The following is a 27,325-nucleotide window of genomic DNA, read 5'->3' on the forward strand; positions in this document are numbered from 1 at the left end:
TCAATCATCGAGTAATAAGTGCAAAAAGAGCTTACCAAAGTCACCAGAATCTGCTTCCCGTTGATGCAGATAAAAAGCAGCTAGTTCTAGACAGCTTGGAACGCCAAACAGCATCCTCTATCCTGATCACTGCAGGAAAAATAAGGAAAATTAGTATGAAATCAAATCCAGAAATACATACTGAAACAGACTGTGGTTATATATTATAGAGAACTATTTAGAGAAAAACAGATCATTGGCAGACTACAACTTCAACAAACCATGGGACCATGTTCCCTCAATCGTAAAGAGTGATTTATGCAGTCAAATTTGTGGGGATTCAAATAGAGAACCTGCCAAATCTTCAAATAAATGATAAATGATCCGTCTTAATAAGCAGATACGCTTACAATGCATAGTAAAAAAGATCATGACTAAAGCCTTGTAGATCCTTAAGACGTTGAATCGCATACAACCAAACAGCAATCTTACAGAACAAACAATTAAAGAGAGGTGGACATAACAATAAACCCTTATTCAATCCCAAGCCCATCACAAGTTGTCGTGCAGTTACTGCCATGAAGTCAAGATACAAAAGGTTGCTCAGGCATAGTTTAGACGGAATATGTCATTCAGCACATAGAAGCTTCCTTGAGGTGTTGGCATCAGTTGAAACATCTGCAGTAGAGACACAAACCAATAAACTTCCCTTGACTAATAGGATTGCAGTAAATATAGAGCTAAAAAACACAGAAAGGACCAAGACTGTTACAACAAGAATCAGCATACAGTTATTAACAAAAATTAGAGGCACTAGAGTAGTTTGATCAACAATTTGGTGGATCAGGGACCAACAAGCCAACTCATAACCACGTTAAATTATCTGACATGAAAATTCTAAATATGTATGAAATCTTTTATTAAATTAAGGGTCAGGGTTTTTATTGTGAAGGATGAAATACTTCTTTGTCAATGGTTGCTAATAAAACAACTACTGTTTACACATTGTGAAAGCAAGAAAACACAAAGAAGAGACCAGAAAGTAATGGAAAAAAAAACATAGAGGTAGGTTCACGATTGCACTAGATCAAATTGACACAGAACCTTTGTGTAGCACATCAGTCAAGCTACACACCTTCAATACTTTTCCACCTTTCCCATCTCTCAACTTCTTGATTGTGTTCATCATCAACTTTTCCACCTTTCCTTTCTCTCAACTTCTTGATTGTGTTCATCATCAACTGCAAAAAATGCATCTCTGCCTCTCTTATGCCTTTCTACTTTATCACCCCCTCTAGTGATATCAATGGTCCTTCTCAACAATCCTTCGCTACTTTATCTCCCCGCCTAATGATATCAATGGTCCTTCTCAACAATCCTTGTTTGCTTGATTTGGTTCTTATGAAATTTGGAAGTGGTGGAGGGGGAGAAGCGAGGTGTGGGGAAATGCCATCGTGAAGATGTGGGGAGGTGTGTGTGTGTGCCCTCTCCAAAGTGGCAGCAGCTATACCAACTTTTTGCCAATTTGGACGTATCAACATTGACCGAAATGAAAAAAAAAAAAAGAAGTTTGCCTTGCACATTCTTTTCACCACCCAACAATATCTCGTGGGAAATGACTAATTTTATTTTTCTTCCTTCTTTCTCCCTTTTGGTATTCCTCTAAAAGAAACATAGCCAAAACCATAGTTGCCCCCTTCTACAAGTGTCAATAGGTTTTGCTTGTGCTTGGGATGGCCTAAGCCTCTGATGGCCAATGAGACTTCATGCCAGTCTAGACCAATTTGGGTCATGTCCGGCACAACCTGAATTGGTTGAGGTCTTGCCTAGCATGAGCTCGATCTCAGTTGGTGCAGATCCAACCCATCATGCATAGATTTTTAAAAAATAGTTAAATTTTTACAATTATTTATCAAAAAAATATTAAAACATTATGAAAAATGATTAGAAATCAAAATCAAATAATATTTTTATTAGCTATTAAGATATTTACTATTTATAATTAGTATTAATAATTTATAAACGAATTATGAAGTAAGACTTTGGCCTGTGAGTTGTGTTGGGACCAATCTCGGATTGAGTCATACTGACTGAGCACAGTTCTGTTCGGGTCTAAGCTATCCTAAGCAATTGGTCATGGCACCACTACCTAGCATGGACCTGCCTTTTGTGTTGGGCCCAGCACCGCCCAACCCATGTAGTTGTTCTAAGTGATACATACATTCTAACACAACTATTCATGTTTGACACATCAACTCAATTCTACTTCAAATTTGAATTGGAAGAAATTTTCGATATAACTTCACTTGTTGTTCACCATGATGAATGATCAATTCCATGTTAGAAGCACCAACGTCAGGACATACAAATGTCTCTTGTAAATAGTTAAACTTATAGTTTCAAAAAAAACATATGCAAGGGATATGTAGTAGAGCATATCACAAAAGTTAAGAGTTAAGAGCAATACATAAGCGTTAGGCATAAGGGTTATAATTAAAACACACACATGTGTGTGTGTGTGTGTGACAAATATATATAAAGTATATTAATTAACACATGCATTTCACGCTTCTACACAGAAGAAATTATAATTAAAATGTAAAATATATGAAATATATCAATCAATATTAATTATTAATGTAGAATAATCATATTGATATATCAAGTGAACAAGGTAGTTTAGGGTTTTAAGTCAATTTGGTTCAGTTTAAATCAGTTCAAATGTACTAAATAAGATTTTTTTTTAACTATAATATTGCAATAGGTGATATAGGAGGCAATGAATAATGTTGGAGGATTTTGCAAATGTCGTGCCTCTGATTGATAATAATGCAGTATGTTCTACATTTGTATGTTGGTCATAGCTGATTCTTAAGCATGATCAGATGCCTTTCATTGATGTCACGAAGTTAATTTGAGCGGCCATTCATTAAGAAAGAATAGCCACCCAGAAAACTCCAAACATTTTTGTTTGGCCTAAAAGCACAAACAATAACTAACAGAATGATAGACGAAGTCGAAGTGATCTCAATCCGATCTAACGCCACAAAAGAACAAAGAAAATTATGTGAGAACAATAAACACGACAATTAGACTAAGTAGTAGCACACTAAGGGAAATCATCAATTCAACATGCTCCAATAAACCTAGAATCAATGAAAAATTATACAGATCATTGCAGAAAAGAAAAATAGGTTATAAATTCAAATACGGGAAATTTAGGGGGCGTTTGGTTTGGAAAATATTTTTCATTTTCTATTTTTCATTTTCTATTTCTAGTTTTCCATTTTCTGATCTAGTTTTCAGAAAACAGAAAATGCGTTTGGTATGATATGCTGTTTTCTATTTTTTAGAAAAGAAAACTGGAAAATGCGTTTGGTATGATATATCAAAGATCATGTTGTATTAAAGCACTATGTAATGAGAAAAAAAAGTATTTCAAATTGTAGAAAAGATTATTCATATAGTTCATGACGATCATCTTCTTTCTTTTTAGTTTCATTTAGTTTTATTTTCTAGATGTGAATGTTGCTAAAGCTTCAAGAGTCATAATCCTTATAGCTCTCCCATATCAATTTACTAATGTCTCATTCTCATTCTTGTTCAACTGAGTCCAACTCGCCAAGTCACAAGTCTGCCAACACCAAGTTCTGCAAAAATCTCCAACAAACCACCGCTCGCTCACAGATCGGAATGGAGCTCTGCTCTCCGCTCCATGGCCTCTCATCTGTCCACCTCTCCTTCTCCGCTTCCCTTTCTCCTCTCCTTCGAATGTCAAAGCCGCAGCGAAGCCGGCAGAGTCGAGCATGAAATCCATGTAGGAACTATAATCGTTTGCCGGAGTCACAGCAGAGAACAGGTCTCCGAAGTCGCTTGACAGCCAGAAACTGCTCGACTCGGGGGTGGTGGGTGAGATGGTGCCGCTGGAGATTGGGAATGACGAGAAGGAAGGGGAAGAGAAAAGGGACGGCCGATGGCGATTGGGAACGACGAGAAGGAAGGGGAAGAGAAAAGGGACGGAAGCGAAGCGGCGCCATCTCGCCCCTTTCTCTCTGCTCGACTCAGAGAGAAACAAAAACGAAAAAGACGAGAAGGAAGGGGAAGAGAAAAGGGACGGAAGCGAAGAAGCAGCGCATTTTCCCGTTTTCTGATTCTCAAGCCGCGTTTTCTATTTTTTAGAAAACGATGATTTATCGTTTTCTGTTTTTCTGGAAAACGAGTTTTCATTCTCCGTTGGAAAATGCAAACCATTCAGCATTTTCTACAAAATTGGAAAAGGAAAATGGAAAACGCTCAAACCAAACGCTGCCTTAGATCCGTTATCGGCAACCTAGAATTAGCCCAAGGAGTTTGATAGATCTTGCTCGGATCAAATAGGCATGCCTACAGAAAACATACCTGACTGAACTTGAGTCCGTGCGACTCGCCAGCGAGCTGAAGGGAACCGCTGACGAAGACTAGCATGCCGCCGGCGGGGCCGGATGGCTGGCAGTCGACGGTGGAGATGGCGTGCGCGCACTGCTGGAAGGGGAGAGACGTAAGCTTTGCGACGATGGCCACGGGGCCCTGGATCTTGTCGCCCTCGAAGGTGAGCATAGAGGCGTCCTGGTAAAGCCCCCCTAGCGCCGCCCGGTTGGTGTCGAATGTCCGGTAATAGTGCTCCACGAAGGCCTTCGCCACCGCATCCGGGTCCATTGCTTCCGCCGTCGCCGCCGATATCTCGCCCTAACCCCCTCCCCTCCCCTCCCCTCCCTTCCGCCCTTGCGCTTATGAGGAAGCGTGAGAGCGAAGCAAGTAGCGGCGCTGCCCTGCCCTTGCTGAGATCGTTTTGCCTCTTTAGGCAGGGGAAGCACGTCGTAATTATCATTCACGGAGTGCACAGATCCAGTAACGGCCCGGCCCATTTAGCATCTACGTTAGTTGTTCATTTTTAATAAAGCGATCAATCAATAGCAGCCCAGCCCAGCCCAACCCAGCCTTTTTTTGAAACAATCTTAATTTAAGCAATTTACGTTCGAACAAATCTAAAGGATTTAAGGAGGACAAACAAGTATTTATTTATTTATAAGGAGGACAATATTTTCTAAAATACTAATGATTCTAAACTAGTTTAAATTGAAAAAGATAAGTGGTGTATATATTAAAAAGGGCCCAAGCAAGATAAAGAGTGCTTTATTTTTAAAATTAAATTTACTTAAAAAAATATAATAGGTTTATCAAAACTTTTACATGCTTAAAATGTCTAAATTAGAAAAGAAAAATATTATATAGATTAAAGAGTTCACAAAATACAAAGAGTGTTTATTTACAAAACCAAATTGATTTAGATAAAGAGTATTTATATAAATTGACTAAAATTATTAAATGAACCATTCTATAACTGTTTAGAACAGTTGACTTAGACAGTATTAAAATGGACAAAAATCACAATTAACATCAAATTGGCATCCCATTTAAAATAACTTATATGAAATACTTCTAGATCTGATTTTAAAATGTGACAACGAGCTGTTACATAGCTAATAATTAATTATTTAATTTATCTCTTCATAAATGATTATAAAATCAATAATATAGGATAGTTGAGATGGCAGATTTAATTTTTTTTACTGAAATTAATAATTAACTATTATATTATCATGATTAAAAAATATTCATTTAAAATATAATAAATATTATATAACTTTTACATATTTACATTTATTAAAATATTGTTTTAATTAAATTATCATTCTTTAATAAATAAAATTAATATAAAATAATAATATTATTATAGAAGTTTAATAACATATTATTATAAATCAATCATGATTAAATAATATTTATTTAAAATTTAATACATATTATGAAATTTCATTTGTTCATTTTATAATTAAAATATTATTTTATTTAGATTATCATCTTCAATTAAATAAAAATAATATAAAATAATGATATTTTTATGAAAATGAGTAAATATTATATGTTAGAAGTTAATCATAATTAGTTGTAACAATTAGTCATTTAAATTTTAAAATATAAAAATATTTCGGATAGTTTGATAGTCTTTTTTTATTTTTACCCTATTAAAATCTTGAATTTGTGAGATTGCGACGAGTAGATATTGGAAAAATAACGCATAATATTTCCATGACAGACTGAAACTATAAGAGGTAAAATTCGAAGATTTTGAGGGCATTTCGCAAAAAGACAGTAAGGGCCAAAAAACAAAAACAAAAAAAAAAAAACAAAAATCCCAGCGCCGGCAAATGCCGCCGCCACCTCCGTTCCAGCCCACCACCGGCTCGGCCACCCACCGTCTCGCACGCGCTCTCCTCTCCGCCTCCAAGCCCTCCCGCTCATGGAGCCCCGCTATCGAGCAACTTCTACGCTTCCGCCTCCTCCCAGCGGCGGCCCCCCTCACCCTTACCCCTCCCCTCGTCGCTGCCATCATCGACCCTTACCTCCTCCCCTACCATACTCTAGCGTCCGGCCTTTTCCACTGGGCAGCACAGCAGCCCAACTTCTCTCACACCCCGGAGACCTACCACGCCCTCCTCAAGTCCCTCTCGCTCTCCCGCCATCCTCACTTGATCCGGCCTCTCCTCAAAACGGCGAAAAGCCACAACGTTCCTCTCCTTTCTTCTTCATATCACCTCGCCATCTTCTCGCTTTTGAAATATGGAAAGTCCATCGAGGCTTCCGAACTGATCGATTCAGCCACAGAGGAACTGCCTACTTCATTGTACAACTCCCTTCTTGCCGCACTGTCCTCGGATGGGCTTCTTGATGTCGCAAGACAGGTGTTCGGAAGAATGTTTAAGAGGAATATTATTGTTAATTATGTAAGTTTTGGTGTTTTTATAGGTAAAGTTTGTGACTTGGAAGGACTAGATGGGGTTTTGGGTATGCTTGATGGGGCTAAAGAGATGGATTTCGGATTTCATGGCTCGGTTATTGCTTCTCTAATCATAAGTAGGCTCTGTCGGGCTGGGAAAATTGAGGATGCTTGCTGTGCACTGGAACAGCTTAGAAATAGAGGATTCAAACCTGATTTTATTCCATACAGGATAGTTTCTGAAGGTTATATTCTGGCGGGTAGAGTGGAGGAAGCAGAGAGAATACTGAAGAAGAAGAGAAAGTACGGTGTTGCACCTAGAGAAAATGACTATAGAGAATTTATCCTTTCATCAATATCTGATAAAAGGATTCAGGAGGCTAAGGAATTGGGTGAAGCAATTGTTGGTGGACAGTTTCCAATTGACAATGATGTGCTCAATGTGTTGATAGGTTCAGTGTCATCTGCTGATCCTGAGTCTGCAATCTTATTTTGCAACTACATGATTGGGAAGGACCAATTTCCTAGTCTTTCAGTCTTGAGCAAATTGAGTAAGAATCTTTGTAGGAACCAGAAAAGTGATGAGATGTGGAATGTTTTTAAGGTCCTTATGGATAAAGGTTTTTTTTCTGGACTAGAGCAATACAATTTGATGGTTTCATTCTTATGCAAGGCAGGAAGAGTGAGAGAAGCCTACAATGTGCTTAGGGAGATGAAGAAGAATGGTGTTTGTCCTGATATTTACTCTTACAACTCTCTCATGGAAGCTTGTTGCAGAGGGGACCTCTTGCGACCAGCTAAAAAGCTCTGGGATGAAATGTTTGCAAATGGCTGTAGTGCTAATTTGCATACATACAACATTCTTATAAACAAGTTTTCTGAAGAAGGCAAAACTGAGGAGGCTAGGCATCTTTATTGTCATATGCTGGATAAAGGAATTGTATCAGATAGTGCTACATACATAACACTTATCACCGTTTTATGCCGAGAAGATAGAATAGAAGATGCAATCCAGATCTACAAAAAGTCCATGCATCAGGATAAGGCAATTGGCAGTTCTGTGTTGAGATATTTAGTGTTTTCCCTCTGCAAAGATGGTATATTCTTTCACTGAGGCCACCATTCATTTATCTTTAAAGATCATCTCTAATAGTCATTTGGTTACAGTTTTTTTTGTTAACCAGGTATCCAGATCTTATAACCCGACTAATAATTTAGTTACAGCTGCATTGAACTTGTTTTGCTTTAATAATTTGGTCCTAGAACATTTCTCTATGTTTCCTTTGTGTTCCTAAATCTCAATTTACTCCAACTGATTCCTTGAGTTGTAGAGAATTTTGGTAGTTTTGTCATCAATTTATTGTGGAAGTTTTGATAAGCACAAAGTGGCAATTGAATGTCATGTTAAAATTTGTCTTCCTGTCATGGCATCTCTAGAATCTAAGTTGTTGAAAATGCTTCACATAATTCAGAATTCAATTTTCTGAACATACGTAGCTAGAACAATAGTTACAATCTGCTATTTAAGTCTCAACAATGTGGGTATATCTCACCATTGAACTCTATGTAAAGCTGTATCGCCAGTAATGTCTAGATCTTTTAGATTACTTCAAATTCTAAAGTTTTGATCAAATGAAATGGGATTTACTATAACCTCTTTCTACCCCTAACTTTTTAACCCTAATTGATGCAACTTATCACACCATACATGCCCATATCATTTAGCTCTATCATTTTGTCATCTATTGAAAGTTTGAAACTACAATTAATTGGTGTTGATATTAGTAATTCTTACATTATACCTACGAATAATGTCACACCATCCATCTTAGCATTCTTATAGTTGAGAAGGAAAATATTATATTGTTATGCACTAAAGGGGAACTCTTACACTATATATAAGACATTGACATAATTCCTAAACACTAGTATCCATACTATATGGGACTAAATTAATAACATTATCACAACCCGCTTAGACAAGAGAATTGATCCATTAACTTATTAGGCCCGACCAATGGCCTAAAATGCTTAAGCCTAAGTTAATTGTAGTTAGCACATCTAAATTTATAAAAAAATCCTCTAGTAGTCTACAACTCACTATGTGAGACTAAATTTGGGTGTCACATTAATAGTTCTAACACTCTCAACGTAGAGCGTAGATATTATCTATGCCTAGCTTGTTACGTACAACAAAAGTCTCATGGATAGAAAAATTAAGAAAAAAAATGAAAAGGTATTCAATTAAGATGATGCAAAGACAATATTGTGATAGTTGTCTGGACCGGTGACACGACTATAAAGGGAGGGGTGAATAGTTGTGGGTCTGTGAGTCAAACTCTTTTCAATGCTCTTGCAAAGGCAAGGCTTAAACACTCATTGTCATTCATGTTAATCAAGATCAAAGAAATGTGACAAAGATAAATACAAATAAACACACAATGCTAACCTAATGCATTTAATGTGCTTTGAACCTCCAGTCCTACTCCAATGACCTACTAACTTTTTAGGTGAGTCATAATTTTCTCCTTCTTTGGAGGTGGAGAAACCTCTTAATGTACTCTCTTTACAAGATAAAAGAATAAAAGAGTACAAGAGATGTTACTGAATGATTGTAAGAGATGAGCTTTGTTCCTTAGAATTTGGAACCAACTGCCTAAAATGCTTAAGCCCGAGTTAATAGTAGCTAACACATCTAAATTTATAAAAATCCTCTAGTAGTCCACAACTCACTATGTGAGACTAAATTGGGATGCCACATTGATAATTCTAACACTTCTCAACGTAGAGCGAAGAAATTATCTTTGCCTAGCTTGTTACGTATAACAAAAGTCCCATGGATAGAAAAATGGAGAAAAAAAATGAAAAGGTATTCAATTAAGATGATGCAAAGACAATATTGTGTCCATTATTCTATTCCAATAACCTAATTAAGGTATGCTCATTAAATTAACAACTAAACATGAATTAATCTCAACAAATTCATACAATTATTCATTAACTATGTGACACACATCCGCCCAAAAAACTTGGAAAGTCAATGAAACTTGAAACCTTGAAGAACTTAAAATTCAACCTGACGGAATAAAAAAATAAAAATCAATTTGGGCATTTTTCTTTTATAAATTCAGGTTGATTCATAGATTTTTTTTGTACGTCATATGGAATTTGGTTGGGTTGGATTTTTCTTAAAATTAAAACTAACTTGTGCCTTTGCTTACCTCTTCTTTGCCTAGCAATTGATCATTATCAATGATGTTGATAGCTGGTCTACCACCTTGCCTAATCCATGCTTCATGTTTCAAATTTCTCATCTGAATTTAGATTACCCTGAGATAGTCCTCTATGTTTGAACCTACTTCCTCTTCTGAGATGAGAGCTAATGTATTACTAGCCCTTCCACTTTATGGGATTTACTTGCACCATGAGGCTTGTGGATTGTTAAAGAGGGTTCATAGATAATCTGAATAAATAGGTGACTTGGTCCATATTTCTTATCCCGTTCCTTGCTTCCATGATGCCTCATTAGAGAGCCAGTTTAGCATGTTAGAATTAGCATGGTAGGATTATGGCCTTGGTTTGGGGATTTTATGTGAAGATTAGATTTAAGCCTTCAATATCTATTAATTCATTGTTTTGCTGCCCTTGCGATTAATTGAGTCTAAATTTTTTTCTTCACCTCCCCTCGATGGCTAAGGTGATATGACCACTTTATCAATATATTGATATTTTGAACTTGGGGTGGGTTGTGGTTAGTGCCCCTTCTGCTCACTTTAGTCATGTTGTTGAGTGAATTACAATCACTATTCGTTAAAGAATATGATCATAAATAATACACACAAGATGAATAAAAGCAAAAAATTGATGGTGAAATGTGAAATCGAGCTACTTCAACTTTGAGGCAAAGAGGAAGATGTAGTGTCGATCGAAAATTTTCAAGCTTCTTTTGGATTTGCTTTTGTTTTCCTTTTTTGTTTTGTGTTTTTCATAAACATTGGCTCCTGTTAAGTGTTTCTCTTTCCCCATTCTCCAACGTGGTCATTCTTTTTGAATTTATACATTTTGCGTCCATGCTTGAATTATTACTCACAAGTATCTTATGAGAGTTTGATGGAATAGTTAAAATGGATGATCATGGAAAGAGTTTCAGATATCACAGATATATTATTCAATAAGAAATGATCATTGTTGAAAATATCATTAGTAGGTGAAAGAATGGATTGTCAAAATATTTAGGAGAAAGAATGGATGGTTATAACATCGAGAAGTTTTTGGAGACTTCTGTCATTGTTGTGTCTACTTTAACCACAGGTGGTAAGATGTTCTTGACCTTGACCCGTGAACCAAACTTGAACTTTTGCAGCCCATGAATCATAACTCTTCCTATTAAGCTTTGTGGTAAAAGTCATAGGACATGAAAGGTGAAGCAGTAGGTTGAACATGCAGTGATGTGGTTAAGTAACTTGCTATGCTGAAATTAGGGCAACATAGTCAATAGGATAGTCAAAATCTCTAGCATCGCTTCTGGATTTATTTTTTTTAATGCAGCCTGCTTTTTCTTAAATTTATAATTCAGGATCCACTGCTTTAAGTTGAGCTAGGCTTGGTCTCAAGACCGAGACCTAGTCTTGAGTGAAAGTGGATTCTTAAGGCAGTCGACAGTGTCAACGTACTCGAGGAGACGACATGATGAAGCTTTGTTCTTTGATGTGAGAGTGGTGGTGTAACGAGAGTCTGCATTGCAACACCAGGGAGATCAATGGAGTTGAGATGGTGAGTTAGAGTCGGTTGATGGAGATTGATACACTAGATTAGGTATCATAAGATGACTAATCACTCTGATACCATGTTATATATGTGTGTACATCCACAATCACACTATTATGTTTAAATCCCCATATATTATTTCAAAAGAGGTCCCTAACATTTCTCATCTCTTAAATTTAATTTTATTTCCTTGAATGTTAGATAATAAAGGATTTCAATGACAACTTTCCTTTTGAAGGGCCAGGATGAAGTGTAATTGTGATATTCCTAGTTGAGACACATTTTATTTGATAATTTTTTGGATTTTAAGTATCATTAGAAAAATTACTTTTTATTGCCATTTGAAACACATCACACTATGGATGCCCTAGGCAGCAAATGGTTCACAATTTAATGAATATTCTACCTATTTGATGGCTGGTAAAAAATTATATATGGTTAAACTCTTCAAAACTTATCAATTGTATATAACCTTTGTTTATATTGATATGAAAAGTTTATCTGTGTCAATTTGGATGTTCTTATTTTGACATGTTTGGGTTGGATATTGATATGAATAGTTTATCCATGTCAGTTAGATCCTTGTGAATAAGTACGTGCATTGGTATACTATTGCTTGAGATGCTTAGGATACATACCTGCTTGTATCGTAGTTGTTTACTTCAACTTGGTTGCATACTTTTTCTTGATTCTTAAAGGTCATTCATGCAAAGTGGCACGGCACATCAAAACTAGTAATACTTTCTTTTTTTCCTTTTACTTGTTGGGATTCTTGTGGACTACTAGTTCCTAGTGGTTTTGTTTTATGGACTTATGCAGGTAAATATACAGCGGCATCTGGTCTAATACAAAGCCTGCCTTCAGAAGCCGAATGCACAGATTCTCATGTCATTCTTCTGAAAGGGTTAACAGAGGCTGGTCTAGTTGAGATGTCTGTTGAGCACATAGGATGGGTACAAACTAATGTTCATTCAAAATTTCAAGCAATACTGACAGACCTTATGGCATCTCTTTCAACTGCACCAAGTTTGGAGCCTGTCAAACAATTGCTTCAAGCAATGCATGCACGCGGATTTGTTTCCACAAAAGATCCATGGATCAATGTATTGGAAAGTCATTCAGCAGGATGCTAAGGAGTTTCCCAACTGTATTGACTATGCAAAATTGGAAGCCAGATGCATGTTCTAAAGGTCGGAAAAGGTAAATTATCAACCTAGAATGCTATCCTAGTACACTAAATTGATTGTCTTTCTTCTGATTTGGCTCTTCTGATAGATGTCTATCGAAAGAGGACAGTTATAGATTTATGTCCCTTGATTTTCTGTTTTCTCAATTTGAAGGAACTTTCTCCCTGATAAACTCCTGGTGTTCCAAATCCAGAATCCCATGTTACTTTCAGGGTGTTTTTTCAGTGTGAGGAAAACTAACAATCCACTCCATCGATCAAGCTCCACATCCATTGATCAAGCTCCACATAGTTTGGACTGCCATTGAGACAAGCAGGCTTCTGTCAATATGGTACATGTCTAATTTATCTCAAGAAATAAGTATGACAGATTTTCTTTTTATCAGAAATTGTTATTTGCGATTGTTTTTGCAATCATAAAAGTATAAACACTGCCACTTTCAGTTCCAAGCACAGGTGAAAACGATTGAATAATTATGTCAGAACCTGTTTGTGTTTGCAAAACTATGTTGTAATTTTGATCGACATAGATCTCGATCCAACTATCACATCATTCCATCGATGACAATGTTGAGGGTAAAAATCGTGTAGAACCTTTTTCAAACTAAAGATCACAGAAAGAAATTCCAAGACTGAGCAAAATTGAGAAGACAATAGACAAAGATAGTCAAATGCAAGATTTACATGGTTTGTAACAATAGGCAGCGATGTCCATGGTGGAGGAGAAGGATCCACTAATTAATAATCCAAGCTAGAGACACAACTTCAAACAACAATGCTTGAAAGAAACTCAATCGAATAAATACTCTTGAAAATCAAAAGGACTGAAAACCACATCTCCTTGCAAAACCACAAGGAGATGCTCAAGGACAACCTCCATTTTTTCCTTCTTACACTTTCACCTCTCTCTTCGGGAAGCATATTTCTACACATACTATCACTTAACATGTGAGAAAATGGTGCTATCATGGGCTCTCAAAGTAGAAGGAATATCAAGATGACAGATGCAACAGAGAATATTTATGAGATACCATAGGAATGATAACAATAATCTTTTTGAATCTCTACTTTCAGAAAGGTAATGATATGTTGGTGTACAATGCTAATTTTCTTTCTTCTATGTTGACATATACAATGCTAATTTACAGTAAAATTCAGGCAAATTTCAGTTTGTGTTAACATCATGCTTTAGTATCGACATCCTCTCTATTGTTCAGCTCTTTGAATATCCTGTTGCAAATCCTGCAGAACCACAAGAAAAATCCAGGCATGATTGTTTAGAAGCTAAAGTAGAATGTGCGACATGGAACGAATGTGAATTACCCAATTGCCAAATACCCCCATTTACCTTTTGCTTGACCACCCCTCCCCACTGCATAAGGAAAATCTATACATTCAGTGAATCTTCTAGCTGGGCAGCTCTCTTTAGAAGGAATCTGTATTCATGACTTCTTGACCACTCGTCAATTTCACGAGCACGCAGAACAGGCAAAGGGTGGGATAACTGCCTTGTTTGTGCATTCCTGGAAGCAAGGCAATGAACCATGAAGTCCAACACATGTCATAATGAGATTTTATACTGCTATAAATTTTAAGGTCTAAATTATCCGTGATCAGTTTTCATGGCATAGTTGGTGTTAACACCTTACTACTGCTGATGAGTGTCACAAGGAAGGAGAGAAACAAACCTAATATACCACCCAATGGGACTTGAAGAAGCCTTGTCGTACGAGCGAGCTTGCTCCAAGAAAGCATCTATGCTTAGCTGGTCAGAAAGAGACGGGCAACCTCCAGCCAGTTTCATCAAGACAGATATGACCACCTCTTGATAGTACAGCAGTAGTACAGATAATTAGAAATTGCCAAATACAGTTTAGGAAGGGCAAATAAGAAATGTGAATACAAGAGAATATGTTTAGGAAGAGGCATCTATCACTTTACATTCTTGTTGCAAAGATCTTTACATATGTTGAGGACCATATTGTAATAAGCTAGGGCTCAATTGTTAATATTCCAAAATGATGTAATCTAAACAGAACAAGAATAGAAATCTATCAGGAGACAGAAAGGAGTAACTAGAAAAATAACTCTAATAAATTTTCCCTAGTTGGACATGGTATCAAAGCCACATCCCTTGTGTTAAAGTGCTCCTTCCTCAATCCGCCTGCTGTAGAGTGTTCATGCCAGTTCTTCACCTGAAGAATGTGATTGCTTGAGTCAATAATACCCTTTTCTTAATCTGTTCTAGATTAGGTTCAGATCCAGTTCTTCTATTCTCAGTATTCTAATTATTATGAGGCACTTTCCAGAGAGATGTTGGTGACAATTCTTTCCTAATAGTGGTTTGGGACTCATTGCAATCTGCATCCTTCTTGATCTTCAGGAGCCCTTCATTGTGAACCTGCTCAAGAATCTCCCTACAGATTCTGAAGATTACCTCACTGTTTCAGCAGTTTGTTTTGCTTTCAGATTGCTCCTGAAAGTTTTAATTTGGAGATATTTGCTTCCTCCCTCACTAGTTCTGGAGATTTCTGCAGACTTTATTTCCACCTTGCTCCAGAGTCTTTGCTTTGGAGATTTCTGCTTCTTTCCTGATCAGTTCAGGCTTTATTGTGTTCCAGATGGCTTTTCCTCTGCCAAATGCTCTAACAAATCTGTTATTCTATTTTCTGGATTTACTGTTTCCTCTATAAATCCAGATCCATTTGCTGTTTTTCCTGCAGCCCTTGATTTCCAGAAATCCTTCATATTTGCAACAGCTGTGCTATGCCGATTTTTGGAGATTGTCACTTCGGTCAATAATGATTCATCTAAAAATTTACTTTGTGAGCGTAGTCTTAGTAGCAAGCCTTTCACTACTACAGCCAAGGTTAAATGTATCCATTATGGAGTATCAGGCACTTTCTTAAGTGGAAAATCTCCTAGAGTACATTATGTTAGTCTGTGTCATCATTGGCTCATGGAAATAATCCTATTGCCAGCATGACACTTGTCAGTAAACCAATCAGTTGGATTTTAGATTGAACACATATCCAATATTTTCTCTATTTTTTCAAAAATTGAGTGTATATCTCGACTTATTCATGTCATTCTCAATGATGTGGATCACTCTCTGGTCAAGCTACTCTCACACTGTTGGTGCTCCTTTATTTAGTTGTGTACTAAGTTCTATTTGAATTTACTTTCTATTTGCAAAATTAATAAGTTGCAAAATTGTTCAAAAACATATGCTACTGAATTTGTTTCCATTCATGTTCATGGACTAAAAGGATACTTGCTATAGGCAGGACATTCGAATATTTATCATTCGACTTTGATTGCCAATTCATCTACTTTGGTAGTTGATTCCTCTCCATTTCAAATCCATTATCACATAGAAGATTCTAGTCTCCAGAATTCACAAAAGATTGTTAACAGTCTTTCTACACTTCAGAGTCTTGAATATGAACCCTATCAATTGAAGAAAATATTTGATCCTCATTTCCTCCTAGTATGTAATAAATTTGCTTTGTAACTTTTTTCCTTATCATTGCAGAAGAGGACAAGGGTTGATATTTGTTTTCTCGATTTACCTCCTCACAGATGGTCGTGGGGCCGATGTCTAAGGTGGCGGATCCACCTTTTTGCAGAAGAGTTTAATTTAAAATATTGTTACCTTTATAGATGACTACTATAGACCTTCTTATGAAGAAAGATTCTGAATTATATTCTACATTATAACTGAATTTCGAGTGTTCATTAAAGCACTAAAAATGGCAATGCTAATGCAACAGGCGAAAACTCAATTTGGAGTGTCAGAGTACCCTTCATCGATTCAGGTCCTCATACAACCGAAATATAGTTTTGCTGAGAGGAAAAACAGCTACTTGGTTGAGACAACTTGTACACTAATACATCATAGGTGAGTTCCTAAGGAATGATGTTAATGCCAGTATATGATACCTTACAGATAACATGTCTTCTTCAACTCTTCATGCTTAAATTCCCTTTAGAACTCTTTTCCCTCATGCTGACCTTTATTTATTTCTCATGTGTTTAGGTATATTTGTTTTATTTATGTTTTATCCTACTTGAGTTGCAACATGATTTTATTTATGCAAATGTGACTTTCCCTGAGTCTACTCCCTTCCTCTCCATCATATCATCTTCTTAATTGTGTTATAGAGGTTGTTCATTTTCCTACTATAATTCTTTCTGTCCCTACACCATTTACTAGTCCACCATGTTCCCCTACAAAGATTCCAGCTTTACACAATGACACTAGCAACAGTGCTATCAAACACTGAGAACTTATAGCTGGAAATAGGTTGTTATATCATTCAAATGAATCCAAGAACTCAAAAATACCTTTGGATCTTGTGCGACGAGGAGAGCTGCCCTATCACAAGTTAGCTCAGCAGCTCGGAGCCACCTAAATAGTTGCTCTTCCAAACTCTGGGCTATCATCGCACCAAGCCCTGGATATATCATGTGTCCCTTAGCATGGATGTCCATGATCAATAAAAAAAATTCAAGACATCATGAAACATACCAGGGACAGAGTAAGCTCCGAGGGTAATTATGTTTGCAAATGTAAGCCACACACCATGGTCACATTTCAAGTGTCCCAGTTCATGAGCCAGAACAGCCTGGTTAAAGGTAAATCCCAACGAGTAAGTAAATTATTGGATCAAGGGATGAAAAATACTTTCGGAAGTGAAGTACAAAGTAGAAACTATACAGGTACTGTATGCTATATTAGCAGAGATACAAGACAATTTCATTAACATTTTTGCAACTTAATAAGATAGAAGAAAGATAAGAGAGTGTAAAGGACACAGAGAATGACCAAAGCACCAAAAGATGACAAGGTCAACATGTTTTCCTACTATCTAGACATTGAAAATGCACTCTGGGAATGATTCTCTTAAAGATAGTGAAAGAAGGGATGGAACAGAGTGCTAGAGATCTGAACCTAAAGTTCAAATGTAATTTTGTAAAGAATTAGGATAACACAGAAAATTTATACCTGTAATTCTCTTCTGCTAAGAAGCTCCACAAGACTTGTGTGGACAACTATAAAAGGCTTCCTGCCGCTGACTGCCAAAGTGTATGCATTTGGAACAGAATTTTGGCGAACATAAAGATCAGGAGCTTCTGTATTTAGTACTTTGGCAGCCTCAACCATCAACTTATGCAGGTCAGGGAGCTATAAAAAAGAAATAAAATTGTGATTCAGAGAGTTTTATTTGTCGAGATCTTTCTTTGTATTTTTTAGACTAGTTTCACTACTACATGAAGGGGAGCTTTGAGATATTGCTGAAAGCTTTTCAAAATGAAGTGTTATGCTCTAACATAACATAAGCAAAATAAAAAAATAAATAACAAATACCCAGGCTTAATGTGTATCACTTAATATTCTTCATAGTGCATGCATTATAATCAACACTTTCATTGAAGCATGGATTGATGATTTTTTAAGTGGTTACTCTTTGAATGGAAAATCAATAGTTTGTGGTTGTTGGCGTGCCAACACCAACCTGTGTTTCAGAAACAAGAACTGATGTTCCTATGTTCTCGAGAAGCATAACTTGCTCTGTAACTGGTCCTGCAACAATCAAGAACAAATAGTCATTCTGAGATACTAAAGGAACAAAGTCACCCTTTTGTTGCATATTTGTGGCTTTAATTATATGTTCAGTGGGTTGTTGGCCTCAAGTTATCTTTAAAAACAAGTCACAGAAACATATAGCATAACATACACAGGCAAATCACATCATCTTGACAAATATGCAATCTGCTTATGGACTTTTATTGCACTTAACAGTGTTTATGGACTAATATGCTTCGTTCTTCACCCGTTCAAACCTCTAAATGATGTGTGTCTATACCTAATAATGCTTTGCCAAGTTCATTCAGCCCAGGAATTGTCCTCAGCAACAGAGTATTCTGGACACAAACATAAGCAACAAAATTACTCATCGAACAAAAACTCATTTTTTGATATGCAAAATAGCCAATTAAATATCGAACCAAAGTTTCACTGAAGGAAATCACCGATTACAACGGGGAACGTGCAGATTTAGCCTAAGGTATTAGAAAAGATCCGACCTGCTTATCGAGAGGGTGCCTGAAATCATCGGCGTCGAGGTCTCGGAAGACGACCCGGGAGGCCCGGGAAACCACAGCGAGAGCCCTCGATCTTCGCCTCTCCGTCTGCGGCGCAATTGTAAGGCCAATCGAACCCCATCGCGTTCGTGGCTTCGAGCCCCAACCGGGGATCAGGAAGGAGGGTTTCGAGGAGACGACGCAGGTGGAGCAGGAGAGAAGCGAAGCCATTTGCGTTTCCCTCCCCGGACGATCGTTTCGCAAGTTAGACGACGAACAGTGACAAACTTGTTCATATGCCCTTATTAATATTATTAATTACAATTTCCAAAAGAAATTTTCTCAACGATGGAGTTTTCCTAACATCGAGGGTGCATTGGTAAAATCCACACGCACGTACGACAGCCGTAAAAAAATTCAGCAAGAAAGGCCGTTTGATTAAGATCCAACGGCCCAGATGGTGCACGAAGAGGGGAAGCAAGAGGCTCTGTATGCGGTGAAGACTGGCCGCCATTTCTCTCTCATTGACAAAACATCTAAATTTTCAAGGCTACACTTCGATCCTTATCTTATTATTATTGACCTCTCACAATAATTTTTTTTTTCTAAAACGTTAAACATAAAAAATAAAAATAAAATAAAAGACAGAGAGCTGCAAATTTACTGGCCATAGACGATATTTCTTCCGTTTCTGGCCTTCCCTGGACCCTGATCCATTAAAAGCATTTGACTACCCTTCAAACACTAAAAAAAAAAAAATCATGATTAGCAACCGAATTTTTATCGCTAATCGATCGCTAAATTCGATTAACGATCGATAAAAAAAATCATAAAAAATTTAGTTGTTATTAGATTTAGTGACCGAATTGAAATTCGATCGTTAATTAACGATCGATTTCGAATTCAGTTGCTAAATTTTAGCGATCGATTTCTAATTCGGTCGCTAATTTTAACGATCGATTTTAAATTCGGTCGCTAATTTTAGCGACCGAACTCGAATTCGGTCGCTAATTAGCGACTGTTTTTCATGTTCCGTCGCTAAAATTAGCGACCTAAATCAAGTTCGGTCGTTAATTTTAGCGACTGAATTTGAAATCGGCCACGGAACCGGCTGTGCCACCAGACCAGCTGTCGACCGCACCGCGCCCAACACCAACAAAAAAACAAAATTGACCCTAACAAACTTACCCCGAGACGACGGAGAGAAATCCCGCCATAAATATCCCAACGGAGGAGGAGATCGGAGAGAAATTAGAGAGATCGCAGATTCGCAGGAGAAGAGAGATTTGAAGAAGAGAAAGATCGGGAGAAGGAGAAGGGAGATTCGGAGAAGAGAAAGGTTGCGTCGGAAATTTAGGGAAGGAATAGCGACCAAAGGCCGAACTGGTAGCTAAAATTAGCGATCGAACCTAGGTTCAGTCGTTATTTAGCGATCGAACCTAGGTTCAATCGTTATTTAGCGATCGAACCTAGGTTCAGTCGCTATTTAGCGACCGAACATAGGTTTGGTCGTTATTTAGCGACTGAACTTAATTTCGATCGCTACATTAGCGACCACCACAAACTTCGGTCCGAACCTTTGTCGGTCGTTAAAATTTGGTTTTATTTGCGTAGGTACCGTCTAATTCAAAAATTAGCGATCAAATATTAATTCCGTCGCTAATTTAACGATCGATTTTTAAATTTAGTCGCTAATTAACGATCGATTTCTAAATTCGATCGTTATTTAGCGATCGATTATAATTCCGTCGTTAATTTAACGACTCGATTTATAATCGGTTGCTATTTAGCGATCGATTTTTAAATTCGATCGTTAAATTAGTGACCGTTTTAAATTTGGTCGTTAAATTCGTGGATTATTTTTATTAAGTGAAAAGATGCATGCAGTAACCGATATCTGCAATTAAAGTTGCACTCTTAATTCTCGACACATCTACATTTCTTGCTTGTTATTCACACCGCCATTAGTTAAGTTAATTGTCATTCTGAGTAACTGCCATCGTTTAATTGATTTGCAAAGCCTTAATTAATTAAACTAATTACACCACGTATTGAATATATGCATGCATGTGTATATATCAAGTTCTGCGGCACCACCAATCTTGGAGGTGGAAATGGGGGACGACCTCTTTCATCAGCACCCAGATTTCCTACAGTTCATTCACCCATTCGATGGAGCAGCGACCGGTTTTGATCGTTTTGGTCTCGACGGCTCGTTTCCATTCGCTGAAACGGAGAGCATCCTGTCGCCATGCCACTTGGCAGATAACCTCCTGCAAGTCCCGATGGCTTTTCCAAATGAGCTCGCCGTCGTCGTCAGCAGTAAGCCTCGAATGGAGGAGGAGGTCGAGACGATGATGATGAAGAACAAGTCGACGAGGCGGGTTGGTGGAAAAGCACAGAAGAAGAGCACGGGGAAGAAAGGCCAATGGACAGCCGAAGAAGACAGGCATTGTTAATTTCCTTCTTTGATCTCTCAAGAACATGAAGATTATTAATGTGGGTGTAGTTGTGCAGATTGTTGATGAGTCTGGTGGAGAAGCATGGACTGACGAAGTGGGCTCAGATTGCAAAGTTGATGCGTGGAAGGATCGGGAAGCAATGCAGAGAGAGATGGAACAACCATCTCAGGCCTAATATCAAGGTTAAGTTGTTCTTAACGATGAACGCGGGGTTGAATTTGTTTTTTGATTTGACTCTTCGAAGACGACGCAGTGCAGAAGGAGACGTGGAGTGAGGAGGAGGACAAGATTCTGATCGAGGCGCATTCGGAGGTTGGCAACAAATGGGCAGAGATTGCGAAGAGGCTCCCCGGCCGGACGGAGAACTCCATCAAGAACCACTGGAACGCCACCAAGCGGAGGAACTTCGCCCCGCGGGGCCGCCGGCGGTCCGCCAGGAGCGTGAGCAACCCCAACTCCGGCGTCCTCCTCCAGACCTACATTCAAGGCCTGATGGCCGCCGCCGCCGCACCACCACCAACCTCGTCCGAGAACTCCTACCCCAGCGCCGCCTGCGTTCTTTCCCGAAACTCCGCCGCAGCAGACGACGACGACGATGACTTCGGCGACGTCTGGACCAGCCTTCTGTTTGACGACGGCGGGAAGGCGGAGGAGGAGCAGGAGATCATGAAGGTGGGAGCAGATGACGGTGCCGGATACCTCTTCGATTGCCCGCAGTGGGAGGAGATGGGGGATGCGGCGGAGCTGTGCTGGGAGGACGACGGCCAGGCGGAGGTGGAGCTGATGGAGATGATCTCCCGTTGCAAGAGCGCGCAGCAACCATAATTCATAATGGATCTCGCAATTAGAAATAATCAAATAATCACACACATAATAATATTCACAGTTTAATCACACAAAAATCAAAAGACTTCATTTTTTTAATAAAAGAGTTTCATTTATTTATATATTATTTTGGACCAAAATAACAAGGGAGCCTGAGCGTCATTATTTTTTAAATATATATATAAATTGATACTCCAATTTTAGGTTGAAAATACCTTTGACTTAGTGGTGTAACTACCTATATAGAAGCTACTCAATAATTAATATAATATATTTAGGATTGATATAGAGTTTAGATTTATATTGTATTTATTATAAAAGCTACGGAATAGCTACTATAACATATAAAAGTTGGTATAACGTATTTTGAATGAATTTAAGATTTAAATTGTAGCAGCTGCATAATATCTTCTATAATTATTTTTAAATAATTTTAATGAAATTTAAATAATTTTGATCAAATTGTTAAATAGTATTTTGATATAATATTATTCACATATTCTAAACTATAAATCATAAATTCTAAAATCTAAACATATTATAGTAACTATTGAATAGTTTTTATATAATAGCAGCTACTAATAATTTCTTAGTAGTGTAAATTTTAAACTCACCATAAACACATTATAACAATCACTAAGTAACTTGTGCATATTATAGCAATTATTGGAAAATTTTTACACAATGTAAATTTTAAATTTCACATTCTAAATTTATCATAAACATATTGTAGTAGCTATTCAATAACTTATAGATATTATAGCAATTACTCAATAATTTTTATACTTTAACTACTGATAATTACTATAACCTTAGATCAAAGGATATTTTTGAGATAAAATCATTAAAGGTAAGCTTGTTTAACTTTAATTAAGAATAGAACGCGTGTAACTTGTTATATTGTCATAAGAGGGCGAGAATTATAATATTGTATGAATTTAAACCTCTAATTTGAATTATTCAAAAGATCTTCTAATTAGACTAATTATAATATTGTTGTTGCCTTGTCCATTGGATTAAGTCAACAACACAGTAACCACTCAGATTGCGCCACGTACGTCGTTCTGTCACTAACAGCTGCGGTGTCGCCTGGCGCCGCATACTAGCAGATGTTCACGCTGGTGGCGGCCGTCGCGAATTCCACCGCTCGGTACTTTGCCTCGCCGGCGCCAACTGCCGGAGCTCCAGTGGAGCTTAGCGCGGCGCTGTTCGTCGTCCTCCGGTACGGTCCCAGCCACTTAGCCACCATGTACGGCGTCTTCCGCCACGGCGGCACGTGAAGGCCCTGCGCCTTGAGGGACCGCCGCGCCGCCTTCGCCGCCACCCGAACAACCTGCAGCAACTCCTCCGGACGAGCCACCGCAACCTCCGGAAGCGCTTCGGTCACCTCCTTGTAGTCTCCCTTTCCCCCCCGCGCGACCTCGAACTCCGCCGCGAAGCTCAGCTCCACTATGTAACGCCGGCCGTCCTCCTCCTCTGTCACCACATCGACGTACTCGTAACTTCCGGCGACGAGATTCCCGGCGCTCTCCCACCGCGCCTTGCAGACACCGGCATTGTAGCCCTTCTCTCTCAGCCGGGTCATCACGGCGCGTCGGTAGGCGGTGCCGCGCAGGCGGAGGGCAGCCAGTCCGACAGAGGAAACCGAGACGTCGGATAGGAGGCGGAGGCGGAACGGGTCATCGTCTTCAGTCCACTCGCGGACGAGATCCGCCACCTCGGCGGCGGCTCGGAGGAGCGAGCTATCTCGCGAGTCGGATTCGAACTTAATCTGGTCGTCATCGGAGTCATGGCCGTCGTCGGCGTCACATTCGAAGAAGGCGTGAACGAGGGAGGAGAAGGCGGTCTCGTGCTCGCTGCCGCTGCTGCTGGCGTAACCGGCGACGAGGCGAGCCTTGGCGTCTTCACCAAGGGCGGCGGTGGCGCGTTTGGCCCGGATGCGAACCGCCATAGGTGGAGCTAGCTCTTGATTTGGGTTGGGATGGAAGGAAGAAGGGGACATGAAAGTGCTAAATAGAGAGGAAGAGATAGAAGAAATGTCGTCACGATTACTGATGCATTGCAACATATAAACAATTGGATTTATGTGGATAAGATGGATATTTAATAAATCATAAATGGCACATATTTACTATAATAGATATTAGAAATTAAATTTATACTTAAATTTCTAATTAATAAAAGGTTGCCATATAACATCACCCAATAGCTTTCAAAATTTTTAAACATAATAGTTCAATTTGTAATTGAATATGTTCAACCTTCTTATGTTATTGACATATTACTTCTATCTATGAGGAGATAAATAGATAATCTAGTTCACATTGAAGGAACAGTCTCGATTTCGAGAGAAACCTATTCCTTCTTTTCTGAATAATATGTAATGAATTGGTTGCTAGTAACAATGTAAAAGCTTGCTTGCTAGTTGTTCTAGGTGGTGATAATAATTTTAGTTCTTATAGAAAAGTATTTTGACACTAAAATAATATTCACTTGTAATGCTAACTAAATGATTATTTATGTTTATTTTATGATATTTTTAAATACTATCAAATATTTCATCTTTTCTATTTCTGTCCATAATTCACTAGAGGAGATAGAGTTTTTAAATACCTATGAGAATGAAGGACATGATGATCAAGTAATAATGAGAGCAACAATCAACAGATCAGTCATCCCATATATGGTGTGGTGGTAAGAGATAAGAATGATTATCATACAACAAGGAATTCCAATCTCACACTAGGTATTTTCGAATGCATTCGTAAAGTTTGAACCACTGGTGAAGTGCTGGAGTGGTATATTAGGATCTACCTATGCTTCCCAGATTTACTTGGTGTTGGTCATTGGGACCGGACTATCCACCTCTACGATTAATCAAATTGTAAGAAATAGATACCTAAATTAAAAAAAAAATCAACTAAGAGCCTCCATGACTTAGATGTAGTGGAAGAGTTGTTTGATGACCCTCTAAGAATTTACTCTATGGAGAATCCTTTGAAATAATATCCATTGAACAAGAGGAGGATCCCACTTTGTATAAGAAAGCTATGAAGGATGTAGATGTTGCCCATTAAAGGAATATTGTGGGCTCGGAAATAAAATCCATGCACACTAATTTCGTCTAGAATCTTTTTGATATGCCAGATGGGGTAAAACCCATTGAGTGAAAACGAATCTACAAAAGAGAGGGAAAGAAGGAAAGGTAGATTGGTTGGAAAAGATTTTACTCAACAAGAAGAAATTAATTACTATGAAACCTTCTTATGTGTATCCATTCAACTCACTTTGATTATGAAGCGCATGGCAAATAGACGTCAATATTGTTTTTCTTATAGAAAATCTTGACAATAACTTCTATGTAATGTAATCAAATGGATTCATCCAAAAGAGTTAAAAGCATGAAGTATGTAAATTGAAAATGTCAATTTTTGGACTTAAATAAGCATCTAGGTATTAGAACATTAGATTTGATCAAGCTATAAAGATTTATGATTGTGATCAAAATCCCTTGTGTCTATAAGAAAATTAAAGACAAGATAATTTTAATCAAACTAGAAAACTTGGTCCTGTGTGGTTGCATGCAACCACAAGTCCCACTCATGCACCCTATACAACATTGGAAGTCCTTCAATACTAGTTGAATTATTTTATGCTTGTTTTACTCATGCCAATAGAAGTCTCTCAAGCATTGTTGTAGAAGAAAAATTGATAAACTATTTTATACTTTCAATTATATTAATTTAAAGTGTTTTTAATAAATTATCAGTTATGTATTAAATAAATATTAACATGTCATATATTGATAAAGGTTACAATTAAAGAACTAGTATATCAACTTCCTAAAGATTGTAATGATTAAGTGAGTCAGAATGATATATTTGCTTAAATTATTAGACCAGATAGACCTAGTCGAGTACGTATGTTTAGTGATGGTGTTAACCCATCTGATTTATGGGGAGTAGTTTCTAGCCATGACACATGCAATCGACTAATAATGGAATAGCAGATAAAGTAAAAAGCAAGGCCAACATATTGCAACATTGGAATTAAAGATTTCTAATCTATCAAACTAAAATCCTTTATTAAATTAATTCACTTTAAGTAGTTCTATTCCACCTTGTTCAACTTTACGTGTAAGATTACATTTACTTTTTTTTTATTTTATGTTCCACACATCTTTAAACTTTTATTCTATTTACACTTTCATGTAAATTGGTTATCCTGTCTTGATCAAAAGTTTATTTGATTCAATAAAATTTATGGCAAAAGGAGTGCTCCTCAGCATGGATCTAAATACTATAGTAGGGAGATAAAAATTAAGACTAAATTGGTGTGAAGTACAAATACTAATTGTCCTAGAACCAGAAGAGAATTTAATTATACCTTATGATCTTTTATAAAGGTTTGAGATACACTTGGAGGAATAATAGCTTGATATTCAATCTTTTAAATTATTTTTATTAGTTTTATATTTTCATTATTTAATTTACTTATACAAATTTATGGATTATTTTTATAGATGGCAAGTACTTGGATATGATAGTTGAAAATAATTCATAGTAAATTAGTTGAGTTTTTCTTTTATAAGACTATGTTAATTTTAAAACTTAATATTTTGTTAGTAATGAGTTAGTTTTAGATTCAATACTTTTGCATTAGTATTGTATTTGTACTTTTGTGATAATGTGATGATGTAGTGAATGAATTGAAAGTTTTTGGATGTAATTTTTTCTTCTACAAAATGGTGGTAATTTTTTCTTCTCAACTCAATCTGCCACCTTAACGGCCTACACGATCGGCCCTACAACCATCTGTGAGGAGATAAATCGAGAAACTACAGTTGGTTACGACGCAGGAGGATGTTGCTTGGCTTCGCCAAGATTCGAACATTTGCCCTCTTCTGTAATTCTGCTGCGTCGTAACCAACTCAGCTATACTCCGGGGGTAATTTTTTCTATTCTATATAGTGGTTGAATTGTGATGGTATGTAAATTTTTTCTATTCTACGTAGTGGGTCAATTGTGATGATGTGTAATATCTTATATTCTATGTGGTGGGTAAATTAAGATCATATATTCTGATTAAATATTAGTGATAATATTTAATATCTTTATAAATTATTATACTTAACATTTAATAGTGTCATTATAAATGAGTTAAGGTGGCCTTTTACAATGAACTTATAAATTAATTTAGGTG

The 27,325-nt window shown here is 37.4% G+C and overlaps 5 protein-coding genes and 1 pseudogene across 7 annotated transcripts; 3 read left to right on the plus strand and 3 right to left on the minus strand.

Moving 5' to 3' along the window:
• Positions 1 to 324: 324 nt before the first annotated feature.
• LOC141836067 (nuclear transport factor 2B) lies at positions 325 to 4,746 on the minus strand. Its single transcript, XM_074723475.1, has 2 exons — positions 4,378 to 4,746; positions 325 to 657 (listed from the first exon to the last, which is right to left on the minus strand). Exons 1-2 carry the CDS (start codon positions 4,672 to 4,674, stop codon positions 583 to 585), a joined length of 372 nt encoding a protein of 123 aa, XP_074579576.1. The 5' UTR covers positions 4,675 to 4,746; the 3' UTR covers positions 325 to 582.
• Positions 4,747 to 6,227: 1,481 nt separating this feature from the next.
• Positions 6,228 to 16,728, plus strand: LOC141836511 (pentatricopeptide repeat-containing protein At5g14080). 3 transcript variants are annotated; one of them, XM_074724018.1, is made up of 4 exons: positions 6,228 to 7,893; positions 12,383 to 12,763; positions 12,904 to 13,081; positions 16,523 to 16,728. In XM_074724018.1, the coding sequence occupies exons 1-2, from the start codon at positions 6,228 to 6,230 to the stop codon at positions 12,694 to 12,696; spliced, it is 1,980 nt and encodes a 659-aa protein (XP_074580119.1). In that variant the 3' UTR covers positions 12,697 to 12,763; positions 12,904 to 13,081; positions 16,523 to 16,728. The 3 variants fall into 3 exon arrangements, with proteins under 3 accessions (XP_074580119.1, XP_074580118.1, XP_074580120.1); XM_074724017.1 differs by lacking the exon at positions 16,523 to 16,728 and having other exon boundaries at positions 12,904 to 13,234; XM_074724019.1 differs by lacking the exon at positions 16,523 to 16,728 and having other exon boundaries at positions 12,383 to 12,753; positions 12,904 to 13,234.
• Positions 13,753 to 19,100, minus strand: LOC141836513 (plastoglobule-localized metallopeptidase 48, chloroplastic). The gene is made up of 9 exons (XM_074724020.1): positions 18,840 to 19,100; positions 18,620 to 18,677; positions 18,269 to 18,336; positions 17,758 to 17,937; positions 17,281 to 17,377; positions 17,097 to 17,206; positions 14,438 to 14,571; positions 14,098 to 14,272; positions 13,753 to 13,991 (listed from the first exon to the last, which is right to left on the minus strand). Exons 1-8 carry the CDS (start codon positions 19,065 to 19,067, stop codon positions 14,137 to 14,139), a joined length of 1,011 nt encoding a protein of 336 aa, XP_074580121.1. The 5' UTR covers positions 19,068 to 19,100; the 3' UTR covers positions 13,753 to 13,991; positions 14,098 to 14,136.
• A 1,850-nt stretch (positions 19,101 to 20,950) lies between these two features.
• On the plus strand, positions 20,951 to 22,123 carry LOC141835515 (transcription factor MYB118-like). Its single transcript, XM_074722928.1, has 3 exons — positions 20,951 to 21,285; positions 21,354 to 21,480; positions 21,557 to 22,123. The coding sequence occupies exons 1-3, from the start codon at positions 20,951 to 20,953 to the stop codon at positions 22,121 to 22,123; spliced, it is 1,029 nt and encodes a 342-aa protein (XP_074579029.1).
• A 1,067-nt stretch (positions 22,124 to 23,190) lies between these two features.
• On the minus strand, positions 23,191 to 24,074 carry LOC141835491 (uncharacterized). Its single transcript, XM_074722909.1, has one exon. The coding sequence runs from the start codon at positions 24,072 to 24,074 to the stop codon at positions 23,226 to 23,228; it is 849 nt and encodes a 282-aa protein (XP_074579010.1). The 3' UTR covers positions 23,191 to 23,225.
• A 1,196-nt stretch (positions 24,075 to 25,270) lies between these two features.
• LOC141835516 (uncharacterized) lies at positions 25,271 to 26,553 on the plus strand (annotated as a pseudogene).
• The last annotated feature ends 772 nt before the right edge of the window (positions 26,554 to 27,325 follow it).

Source organism: Curcuma longa, chromosome 10, assembly GCF_044706935.1.
Source record: "Curcuma longa cultivar G26 ecotype Majalengka, Jawa Barat chromosome 10, ITB_CL_G26_1.1, whole genome shotgun sequence".
Lineage (NCBI taxonomy): Eukaryota > Viridiplantae > Streptophyta > Magnoliopsida > Zingiberales > Zingiberaceae > Curcuma > Curcuma longa.

What these genes read in the sequence shown, in the direction of transcription:
- LOC141836511 (XM_074724018.1), top strand. Translation starts at nt 6,228, where the DNA reads ATGCCGCCGCCACCTCCGTTCCAGCCCACCACCGGCTCGGCCACCCAC. An exon ending in GTTTTCCCTCTGCAAAGATG is followed by an intron (nt 7,894 to 12,382) that starts GTATATTCTTTC and finishes GGACTTATGCAG; the next exon opens with GTAAATATACAGCGGCATCT.
- LOC141835515 (XM_074722928.1), top strand. Translation starts at nt 20,951, where the DNA reads ATGGGGGACGACCTCTTTCATCAGCACCCAGATTTCCTACAGTTCATT. An exon ending in TGGACAGCCGAAGAAGACAG is followed by an intron (nt 21,286 to 21,353) that starts GCATTGTTAATT and finishes GTAGTTGTGCAG; the next exon opens with ATTGTTGATGAGTCTGGTGG. An exon ending in ATCTCAGGCCTAATATCAAG is followed by an intron (nt 21,481 to 21,556) that starts GTTAAGTTGTTC and finishes GACGCAGTGCAG; the next exon opens with AAGGAGACGTGGAGTGAGGA.
- LOC141836513 (XM_074724020.1), bottom strand. Translation starts at nt 19,067, where the DNA reads ATGGCTTCGCTTCTCTCCTGCTCCACCTGCGTCGTCTCCTCGAAACCC. An exon ending in GGCACCCTCTCGATAAGCAG is followed by an intron (nt 18,678 to 18,839) that starts GTCGGATCTTTT and finishes GTTTGTGTCCAG; the next exon opens with AATACTCTGTTGCTGAGGAC. An exon ending in CCCATTGGGTGGTATATTAG is followed by an intron (nt 14,273 to 14,437) that starts GTTTGTTTCTCT and finishes CCTTGCTTCCAG; the next exon opens with GAATGCACAAACAAGGCAGT.
- LOC141836067 (XM_074723475.1), bottom strand. Translation starts at nt 4,674, where the DNA reads ATGGACCCGGATGCGGTGGCGAAGGCCTTCGTGGAGCACTATTACCGG. An exon ending in ACGGACTCAAGTTCAGTCAG is followed by an intron (nt 658 to 4,377) that starts GTATGTTTTCTG and finishes TCTCTACTGCAG; the next exon opens with ATGTTTCAACTGATGCCAAC.
- LOC141835491 (XM_074722909.1), bottom strand. Translation starts at nt 24,074, where the DNA reads ATGGCGGTTCGCATCCGGGCCAAACGCGCCACCGCCGCCCTTGGTGAA.